Source organism: Jatropha curcas, chromosome 9, assembly GCF_041381405.1.
Source record: "Jatropha curcas cultivar XTBG-Jc1 chromosome 9, XTBG_Jcur_1.0, whole genome shotgun sequence".
In the NCBI taxonomy this organism is placed as follows: Eukaryota; Viridiplantae; Streptophyta; class Magnoliopsida; order Malpighiales; family Euphorbiaceae; genus Jatropha; species Jatropha curcas.
In genome coordinates, this window is record NC_143159.1 from 700,035 (window position 1) to 710,991 (window position 10,957).

The following is a 10,957-nucleotide window of genomic DNA, read 5'->3' on the forward strand; positions in this document are numbered from 1 at the left end:
ATAGCAAACACTAACGTGGATTAATTCTTTCCAATACTGATAAAAGGAAGGTACAAGTACATATATTATAATTTCATTTCATGTATGCTACTGTCAATGCCATTTCATCATCTTCTCCAAAATCTCGTCTCTAAACAGAGGATGTTAGGAAGGTTTTGAGGACAAACTTATCTGTCATGTCATGTCTGAGCTACTGTCAAGTAATTAAATTAGCGTGTGCTGTGCTTTTCATGCAATGGAATCGCAGAACTAACATGCAATTGTTTTGGTTGAATGAGAGTGACCTTCAACTGTCAGAAACATTGCATATATCTAAGCTTGGAAGCTCAATAATGCCGTTTTGCTTTACTCGATGGCCATTAAACAATTTTCTAATTAATTTGATGGGTGCTAATCATTCTCTCCTATCACCATAATTTTTTTCCCCTTAATTAATTAAGTTGGTTTCCGATCCAAAATTCTTGGAGCTCCAGCATACGTATACGGTTATGCATGTTAAATTTTCTTTTTGGTCGTAAAAATTTTAAAATTTTCAGTGCCTTGGAAATTAAACTTATATTCTTATATTCAGCAGTTTAGTCCTCTTACCACCCATTCAGCATTTTGTTGGCTAAAATCTATTTATTTTAATGACATTGTAGAAGCTAGCTACTTGAAATAATTGGATCCAGATCATTTTATTCTAAGCTGTAACCATTAATTGGAAAGATTTCATAAGGTGGTGAAATCTTGTTGAAGCTCCAAGCTCCGCGTAAAATTATTGTTAGCAATCGTAGCCAATACACAGATCTTCTTCGAGTTGCTAACTCAGTCAGTTTAGGGTTCGAAGGAGATCTGCAATTTAAGGATCCACGTGAGTTCGACCCACATGCCTTGATAACTGAAAACCACCGAATACCAATTTTGTATTTGAGGACCCAAAAACTATCCGTGACCCTGTTGAATCATTAGTTAGGTACATTACAACGCCAAGTCACAAGCTATATGAATAACGCGTTATTGAACAACTTGTTCAGAATTTTTTAAATCTTGGAGGTAAAAGTTATTTTTTAACAATTGTTTGAAGAAAGAAAAAGAAAAGAACGCTAATCTTATTTCGTCTCCTCTCCAGTTGAACCACATGGAAAGAGCGAAGAGTCATACATGGAAAGAGGGCCCCAGAATGAAAGAAAGCCAGCGTGTCAAAACCACATGTGTCTCCTCTCCAGTTGAACCGCCTTGGGTCTGCAAACTCTAACCCCCCACTTGGGTTAACGAACAGTAACAGCTGTATTTATTCCCGGATCCAGTCTCCCTCCTCTCCTGCACCTTTATATACTCTTTTTCTTCTCCTCTCCTCTTCACTCCAATTGCTTTCTTCAAACAAACTAACATTTCTTGAAACAATTCCTTCATATACAGTAATGGTCGGCGTTTTCAAGCGTTCTCTTTCCTTTCCTAACAAACTCCCCAATCGCCCTCTATCTAAACCGCCCCTTTCTCACCATATTAGATCCATCAGTCTTCCTTGCAGGTCTCACCCTTTAATTTCCCAAATCAGAGACGAAATCAATCAGCTTAGAATTTGGTCTTCTAAATCTGAGAATCGAACGTCCTCCTGGCTCTGCGACGGCCTTACCCGCCTTAAATATGTCCATGATTCCCTTGACGATATCCTCCAGCTTCCTCAAACTCAGGAAGCTCTTCGCCGCCAACCAAAATGGGTAGAGAATCTTCTGGAAGATTTTCTACGATTTGTTGACGTTTATGGGATCTTCCAAACTTCAGTTTTGGGTTTGAAAGAAGAGCAATTTGCTGCTCAAGTAGCTACAAGGAAGAGAGACGATTCAAAAATTGCTCTTTATATCAAATCTCGCAATAAAATGGCTAAAGAGATGTCTAAACTCGCCTGCACTATTCGAAATATCTCGCAATGCTCGATTCCTGCTGGATTGGATAAATTGTCTATTACTGAAGCAGAGATAGTTGGTGTTATAAGAGATGTTATTGAAGTGACAGTGTCCGTTTCAGTAGCGCTTTTCAATGGAATCTCCTTATCATTTGCTTCAAGAAAATCGTCGTGGATGGCACTGAGGTTGCCTAAAAGAGCAAAGAAAGCGAAAATCGAGGAAGAAATTGAAGAATTTAAACAAGTAGATAGAGAGAGCTTGTGGGGATTGAGGAAGAAGGGAGATGAAGAAGTGAGAATTGTGTTGAAGAGAATGCAAGATTTGGAAATGTGTATTTGCGGCATTGAAAGTGGAGGCGAGAAAGTGTTTCGGAGTTTGATTAACACAAGAGTTTCATTACTCAATATATAGACTATAGTATTCTTTTTGCTTGCACTGTTTTAAGGGTTTTGTCCAATATGGAAGAACAGTGTCCAAATTTGAACAGATATCTAATAGTACTGTATAGTGTTGATCTTGTCAATCCAATGTTTGAATATATATATATCCGGCAAAACTTTGTTCATACCTGCATCTGCATGTGCCTGTCTATAACAATGTAGAACACGAGTGACTCTTTATAATATTTAATTTGTTTCTTACATTGATGGAATTGGGTAATATATAAAAAGCGATGAAAAACTTATGTACACTTGTATACAGACTCACTCATATGCTAAACCATTTAATTGATTCAGTGGACACCACACATACTGTAAAATAGCTCATCAATCATGAAATGGGTGTTTAATCTATTACCCATCAATCGCAAACCGTGATTCTAAATTTAAACATCTGAAAAATACAATTAAAATTTATCTGGAAATGTAGTTCACTGCTTTGTTTATCCCATCTTCCCTTAATAACCATTAATTGCATAGCATCCACTGCAAAAAAAATTATAAAATAGCATGACTCTCAAAAAACATGAATCTCGTTATACAAGAAGACTCTTGCAATAAAGAATTTGATAATAGTGTATGTATATTAATGCGAAGTTGCCAATTCAAATTTAGATGTTAACTGACAAAAAAAAAGGAAAAACGGAATGGAATAATAATTATTTGACACCAAACTATAAAATATTAAAACAAATTGATAAGAAAATACATGTTGATCAAATTAATTATGCAATTTCAAGAAATTTTCTATTTAAGGAGATATATAAAGTTTATATATATATATATATATATATATATGATTAAATTACAAGAATCAAATTAACACAAGAGGGGGAGCAGGTTGTTGGCCATAATAACAATTGCAGCTTAGCTTAGGCAAATTAACAAGCACATGGTATGTATCAGTACATATTAATTTAAAATTTGGTTTTTTTGCTGGAAAGTAATGTACCCAATAATTAAAATTAAATCAACATATATATAAGATTTTTGGTAGGAGATAATATGGAGGGATTAATTAAGAGACAAAACCATATAATGCTTCCTATGATTGGCATTATTGCTTCCTTCTTCTCTCAACTTGCTCTCAAACATATTCTCCACCGCCATTGACAACCTCATTCAGCTAAAAATTAAATTATTTGAAAGCCAAGCAGTGGACCCTTTTAGCATTTAACGTTCCAATCTTTATATATATTTTCCATACTGTAATGTAATCTTAAAAATATAAATTAATACATGTACGAGTCCATCATTAATAAAGCAAATAGTTGAAATTTCATTTATTGGAGGATCTATCATCTATATATATATATGTTGGGCTCCATTAATCTAATGTGCATATATATATATATATATATATATATATATATATATATATATATATATATATATATGAATATTATTGTTCCTCTTTTTCCTATAAGCCTATAACTGGCTTTTTAACTTGTTTAGGAACTTATCGTTGGCATTGTGTGTGTATATATATATGTATAATACAAAATATATCCTTATTTGCCTCGTGCAACTATGCAAGTTCTATATTTGATTCCTTTCCGATCCTCTCATCTTGTTCTTTACTTTTGCTATTTCTTTCCCCTTTTTTAAATTTCTGTGACTTCTGGTAGGGATTTAAAAAGAGAGTGAAAAAGTAATTTAATTACATATATGTCTAATTATATGTGCCAAATTAGTAAATTCAAATTGTTGTATTTGAATCCAGTCCTCAGCTCCTACAGATCGCAACTTTTGAGTATCGCTACAGATGCATGGACTTGAATCTTGATTATCCAGCCATGACCAACCCATTACATTTTCCATTCTTGAAAAAGATGCAATATTCATTGTATGGGCCGGCCAATAGAATCTTTAAATTACGTTCAGCAAATTAAAACCAAATGTTTGAACCCGATATAAGAGCTGACAACCCCACATCCAAAGTTTCTCTCCTCAAAACTAGTTCCTTTGGAAGGCCTTTCATGTTCCTTGTACGACGTCTGCTGATGATATTATTCGTAAAATTATTGAAACTCACTGCCATGAGTTATGCTTTTTAGTTTGCAGATTGATTGCTTGGACCACAGAGATGGAAGGAAGTTATTGGACCACTCCACCTAATCTAGCTACAGATAATAGAATGAACCCTAAATAGCATTTCTTAACTATGGGATTAGCAATATGTTTGGCTTTTCCAGTACTGAGAACTGTGCCTGCATGCGCTTGATAATTGATACACAACCTAATTAGTAACTAATCAAGGACCTAATAAGTCTTTCAGTTAATTAAAATCCTTCTCTAAGTATACTTATCATGACATAATTACTTGATCAAGGCTGAATTTCTATTTTCAATAACATTATCATTTTCTTATATGATTAGGGTTACAGAAAGTTCAGAATTGCAGGTGAAATTTTGCCACTATAGCCCATTTCGAATTAGACCGTTGCACTAAAGTATTGCTTTCTTTTGTTCATATACCCTTTTTAAGTTAAGAATAATCCATTATATTAGTTTTTTTTTTTTCCAAGAAACTCTTCAAATCAGGTAACCAAAACCAACCCAGTATACAGAAGAAAACAAACTTAATTGGGTTAAAATCAATTAAGGGTTTACTGTTGGAGATGAGGAAAGAATATACTTGTCCTGCAATAACAGAGGCAGTAGTAACATGGGTAAAGTTTCCCTTTGCCATGTCCTATACATAACATAATGATGATACGAAGTGGTGGCACAAAAAGAACTTTCTTGCATGCTGAGACTCAGAGAAGTAAGCTACGTATATTTTTATACGTTGCACTGTCCTAAAAGTTATGGCCTTTCTTAGGAATTAGGATCATATAATGGGGAAACATGCCTTCTCCTCCTCTGATCTCTCTACCACCTCAAAAACACACAAACCAAAAAGAAAACATAATCCAGACAATTCCTACTGAGTTGGAATTCCACTACAATCTCCTTTTAAGATAGCTTCACATTCAAAATCCCCATCATGAACGTGACTCCTCTTAATTAATTTTCTTGCCCTCAATCTTGAGTAATTCTCTTCAAAAAAGGGGAAAAGAAAAAAGGCTACAGCATTCTTAATTTAGATTATCATATCGAGGTGTTTCAAGGCAACTGATTTTTAACAGATAATCTTTGTTTTTGTTGAAAAAAATTAATAATTAAAGAGAAAAATTATAGTTTATTGATTTAAGTATTTGATTATGTATACTACTGCCAAAGTTCATAGCTTCAACCCTGACAAGTTCTTGTTTTTATATATTTTTAAGAATTTTTTATGTCAAAAAAATAAAAGAAAAAGAGAAAAGGCTATATGATCTCATTTGCATCCAAGTTTAGTTGAAATGCCTTCCCTCCCTTGATTTGCTTTGTCGTTTTGTTTTTCCTTTTTCCCCTCATATATATTGGCTTTTTACTTTTATTTACATCTATAACCAAATCAATATAATTAAAGAGTTTGAAATTGCATTTGCTCATCATTCACGTGATAAACAAACAAACTGCAAAAAGAATAATTATGATGAGCACTATGAGTTGGTTTGAAAGTTAAAAAAAAAAAAAAAAAAAAAAAAAAATCCTCCTTTTGGCTTTGTCAAATCCACCATTATAAGGGTATTATGACTTTTTATGGCATTTAAACAATGGATTGTGGCTTATTTTGTTTCATATAATCATACAAATGCAATGTCGTTTTGTTGGAGAATATTAAGTGAACGTTATGCTAATTACTATTTGATCACTAATCAGAAATCAGAAATATAAATAACGCAGTGGGTAAAGACGAAAGAAATAACGTATGCTGGTGGCAAATTTGTAAATATGAGAAAACAAAAAGCAAGGACCATAAATGCAAAAGCCGCAAAAATACAAGAGAGACGTTATATGGCAATCCCGCCACCCTTACCTTCCATAGTCCATAAAAGCTCAACATAGTACACTCAACTCCACTTTCTGTCTCTCTTTCTCCCCTTTTAATCCCTAATTTCTGCACTAACCCATACAAATTGAATGCACTAAAGCTTTCGTTTTTTTAACTTTCCAGTCACCGGAGTTCAGCGTTTCTTGAATTGACGTTACCTTGATGGGCTGCTCCACCTCTAGACTTGACCATCTTCCGGCGGTGTCCCTGTGTCATGATCGCTGCAAGTATCTCGAGGAAGCTCTCTACCAAAGCTATGCCCTTGCGGATGCTCACGTGGCCTACATGCACTCCCTCAAAGCTCTTGGCTCTACTCTCCGCCGTTTCTTTGAACAAAACGTTGATAGTAATCGTTCTCATTCTCCGTCCAGTGGTGATTCTGCTGCCATAAGACCTAATCCATGCAAGTCTTCTCCGTCACCTGATCACTGTCTCTCGAGTTCAAACTCAGACTCGCATCTCGATTTCCCGTCTGACTCGGAGGACGAAGAATCAGGGGATACGGATTTTGATCTTCTTCACCAAATCCACCCCAATTATTTTGACCGGCAAACTCCGACTCCATCCAGATCAACTTCGTATTCTTATCGCGAACATAGTAAGTACGATTACTACACGAACAATGGTGGACTGTTTCGTTCGCCGACTCCGTATGGTGCATCCTCTCCTGACCGTGGTTCTGCCTGGAAAACACCGTCACCTCCTCCCCCTCCAAGTGGCTCCACTTGGGAGTTCTTAAATTTCTTCGATACATATGAGAGATATGAATTACAGGCCAAGGATAAGGAAGGGATTCAAGAGCTTAAAGACGAATTTGAAAGTAAAATTCATGGAGAAAGTAAACTTGGTGAAGATTCTAAGAAGTTGGCGGGAGAAGAGAAACAGATTAAAGCGAAATTGACGGTAGAGAGCGGTGATGTGACGAAGCATGAAGTTCATGTTGCAGAATCTAAGGTTATTCTGGACAAAGAGAAGAACAAAGAGAATAAAAATTCGGAAGAGTCTAAAAATCGGAATACCTCCGAGGTTATTAAAGAATTGGAGGATCTTTTTGAGAAGGCTGCAGAATCGGGAAATGAAATATTAAAGATTCTTGATACAGGAAAGTTCCGTTATTTTGATAAGAATTCTATCTATCAAGGTGAATTCTCAAATTGCTTTTATTGTTTTACCTTATGTTTTTTTGAATATTCTTTTAGTTCAGTAATAAATTGATTGTTCTTTGTTCCTATAGGAGTTTATTCCAAGAAGTTATCTTTCATAGTGATACCCTCTAAAGTTACAGAGAAGATTGGTTCTGTTGGTGTGAGCTTTGATGAAGATTTGGCTGTGACTTCAGTGAATTTGTCTTCCATTATCAAGAAGCTATGCATGTGGGAGAGGAAACTATATGATGAAGTCAAGGTATGCTTTACTCTTTCCCAAGAAGCTTTCATCTCAGTAGCTCTTTACATTGCTTTATCTTTTTCTTTCTCTCCTTTTTTTTTTCCTTGGAATGCATGCTAGGTTTCTGATAAAAATTGCTTTGCAGATACTAGATTGTATTGTAATACTTTAATTGCATTTCTTTTATAAATAAAGCAATTGACACTTTTCCTCATTCCTTATCATGTTCCTTTTCTTGCCTAATTTACATATTTGAGTATAATTTTTAATTTTTATTTTCTTTAAAATGTCATAGAAAAATTTTTGTTGACAAGTTCAAAATTAAAATATATGCATAAGGCAATAGAAAGAATCAACTGAGTAAATTTCTTAGGTTACTTTTATAAGTAATAATGATGAAAGATGATGTTCATTGTGATGTAGGCTGAGGAAAAATTGCGTATTATGCTTGCGAGGATCTATAGGCAGATGAAAAATATGGGCGAGAAAGCTGCAGAAGCCAATAAACTTGATTCTGCTCGAACTGTAGTCAGGACATTATCTACTAAAATCAAAGTTTCAATTCAAGTTATTGACAGGACATCAATTACTATCAGTAAGCTAAGGGATGAAGAGTTGTGGTCACTGATCAACGAACTTATTCAAAAGTATGTCTTATTTATGTTTACACAACTAAAATTAGACTAGAAATTAACAGGAACAAAAAGATTATGGTTTTTTGAAATGCTTGTCTGCAACAACTATCTGGATTAAGTTGAGTTATTGCTGCTATAAACAGAGCAATTAATTGATTCACTTGTTATTATAGGTTACTTGGAATGTGGAAAGGGATGTTAGAATGTCACAGATCCCAATCACAAGCAGTTGAGGAAGCCAGAAGTTTAGATGCCATTATGTCTAATGGGAAGTTTAGTGAAACTCATCTAGAAGCAGCAATGCAACTCAAGGTTGAGCTTCAGAACTGGAATCTGGGTTTTTCCAATTGGATCGCTGCACAGAGAGGCTACGTCAATGCTGTAAATGGTTGGCTTCTGAAATTTCTTCCAAATGAACCTGAAGAAATGCAAGACGGAACACCACCAGTCTCTCCTGGTAGGGCAGGGACACCCCCTTTGTTTGCTTTCTGTAATAAGTGGTCACATGCCATTGGTATAGTCTCAGAGATGGAAGTGACTAATGCTATGCATGGATTTTTCATGAATGTAAATCAACTAGTGGAAAGGAACTATACACAGCTGCAGCAAAGGCTGACTGCGGATAAGGAATTGGAGAAAAGAATGAAGATCTTGGAGAGAGAAGAGAAAAGGATGCAAAAGGTATTACAAGCTCGAGGGAAGAAGATGTGCGCAGTCACAGGAAGGGCTGTGCATCAGAGTGAAATGACCAACAATAATAGTCTTCAATTTGGTCTTAGACAGATTTTCATGGCAATAGAGAAATTCTCTGCCAAAAGTGTGCAATTTTATGAGGAACTTCATGTTCATGTTGAAGAAAGCAGCCTTACTTGAGAGAATCCAGAAGGTCCTTTTGTTAATCTTACATTGAGTTTATTCGCATTTTCCTGTTAACTTTAACTTGTCAAAATTCGAGGCAATTCTTCAGCTGGTGTAAGTATCAATCTATTTTTCTGTTACAATGGCTCTTGGTAAAGTTGAAGAAGCTGATCTTTTCATTGATTCACCCATCTTCTGTCAGTTTGACATTTTGTCTGACACTATGAAGCAGAGCATCCTGGTAATAATGGGCTGTTTTTGAGTTGCCATTTGCTAAGGTTATTGTAAAAAAAGAAAATTTCTAATTGAGCAAAAGCACAGAGCCATAAGGGTATACTTCCTTTGACAATTTGATGATGAATTTGCAGTCTTATTGTCATGAGCTACTGCTTAATTTCTCAGGTCAGAACAGAATTCTCAACGGAAATTTTCAGCTTTCTCATTGGATTATTTTAGTGATTCCAGTCAGTACATGTGTAGTGAAGGAATCAAAACTGTTCTTTTTTTTTTTTCCTTCTTCTTTTTACAAATATAGAAGATTCTTAAATCCTATGCTTGTAGAAAAGTGTTTCTGATTCCAAATTGCATGTGAAGTAGGTCTATATTTTGCATAAGCTTTGTTAAGCGTAGCAGTAAAAGACATTTTCAAGCTCAAATGGGGAAATAGATTTCTTCTGCTTTGAGACAGTTATTCTGGGGAAAGTATGGAAACTGATATGTCAAAGTTAATTAGCTTCAGATAACATTATTAAAATAGTTTTTGCAAATAATTGTATAATATTATTTTAATTTCATCAAATAACATTATATAATTTGATGAAATTAAAATAATATGGTATTAAATGGACGTGAGTGTATTTTTTAGAATTATTAAATGGACACTTAATATGGTAATGGACATTGTCAAATATTTTTACTTAAAAAATAAAAACCATATCCAAATATTTTGTTTGTTGTGGAGTTAAATCTATAGTGGTTGTAAATTATGATATTTTGGTTTTTCAAAAATAGAAAAATTCAATATTAAACCTTAATTAACAATTAAAATGGTACTTACTAAAATAGATGATGATTGCGTAATCTTAATGAAGCATTAATGATGTCATTTGACGAGATAACTAAAATTGCAATAAAGCTTCCACTGGGGTTGCGTGTGATTGACCCTTTTTCTCAAAACCCAAAGCAAAAGCCCATGTGTGGAACCAGAGGAAAAAAGACAAAAAAATCCTTGACCCGCGACTAACTCTATTAGCGATGAGCGACATTTCCTCTCGTAATGAAAACTCGTAGGCATTACGCAACGCGCTGCGTTGGGCGAGCTGAAGAGCATAAAACAGTGTATTACACGTGACAGTAAATGAGCACAGAATATAATCGTTTGGATAAGTTTAGCCACGTATATATTTTTAGAAATTAACCTGTCTAAAAAATATTTTTTAATTTTTCACTGTTTACGGTATATTCAGACAAATTAATGAAAAGAAAATTAAGCCATAATATTAATTTTCAACGAAGTTGCCATATTTTTTTTTTTTTTCAAAATGTACAAAATTTTTAAAAGGAAATGATAGTGTTATGTATAATTAATTTATAGTTGACAGAATATGAAACAAACATTAATCTAAAATATTATAATTTAAGAACATTGTTTCAGAATTACTGGAAGAAAGCAGCAGCGGTATTTCGGGCCTTGTCTGGTGTCTCCATTCCATCTCCATGGAAAGCGCCATTTTTATATATAAATTTTCATTTTGTTTTTTAGCAAGTAAATAAAATAATTTTTATTTTTGGATTCTCAGAAAATATGTTTTGGTTTCCGGTAGCTCA

At 34.4% G+C, this 10,957-nt stretch overlaps 2 protein-coding genes across 3 annotated transcripts; both read left to right on the forward strand.

The window, feature by feature from the left end:
* Positions 1 to 1,372: 1,372 nt before the first annotated feature.
* LOC105635250 (DUF241 domain protein (DUF241)) lies at positions 1,373 to 2,445 on the forward strand. The gene has a single exon (XM_012218286.4). It carries the CDS (start codon positions 1,404 to 1,406, stop codon positions 2,298 to 2,300), a length of 897 nt encoding a protein of 298 aa, XP_012073676.1. The 5' UTR covers positions 1,373 to 1,403; the 3' UTR covers positions 2,301 to 2,445.
* A 3,779-nt stretch (positions 2,446 to 6,224) lies between these two features.
* LOC105635251 (protein ALTERED PHOSPHATE STARVATION RESPONSE 1) lies at positions 6,225 to 9,819 on the forward strand. 2 transcript variants are annotated; one of them, XM_020679784.3, is made up of 5 exons: positions 6,225 to 7,392; positions 7,486 to 7,655; positions 8,061 to 8,284; positions 8,446 to 8,729; positions 8,853 to 9,819. In XM_020679784.3, the coding sequence occupies exons 1-5, from the start codon at positions 6,414 to 6,416 to the stop codon at positions 9,143 to 9,145; spliced, it is 1,950 nt and encodes a 649-aa protein (XP_020535443.1). In that variant the 5' UTR covers positions 6,225 to 6,413; the 3' UTR covers positions 9,146 to 9,819. The 2 variants fall into 2 exon arrangements, with proteins under 2 accessions (XP_020535443.1, XP_012073678.1); XM_012218288.4 differs by having other exon boundaries at positions 6,226 to 7,392; positions 8,446 to 9,819.
* Positions 9,820 to 10,957: the final 1,138 nt, after the last annotated feature.

What these genes read in the sequence shown, in the direction of transcription:
- LOC105635251 (XM_012218288.4), top strand. Translation starts at nt 6,414, where the DNA reads ATGGGCTGCTCCACCTCTAGACTTGACCATCTTCCGGCGGTGTCCCTG. An exon ending in TAAGAATTCTATCTATCAAG is followed by an intron (nt 7,393 to 7,485) that starts GTGAATTCTCAA and finishes TTGTTCCTATAG; the next exon opens with GAGTTTATTCCAAGAAGTTA. An exon ending in ATCAACGAACTTATTCAAAA is followed by an intron (nt 8,285 to 8,445) that starts GTATGTCTTATT and finishes TTGTTATTATAG; the next exon opens with GTTACTTGGAATGTGGAAAG.
- LOC105635250 (XM_012218286.4), top strand. Translation starts at nt 1,404, where the DNA reads ATGGTCGGCGTTTTCAAGCGTTCTCTTTCCTTTCCTAACAAACTCCCC.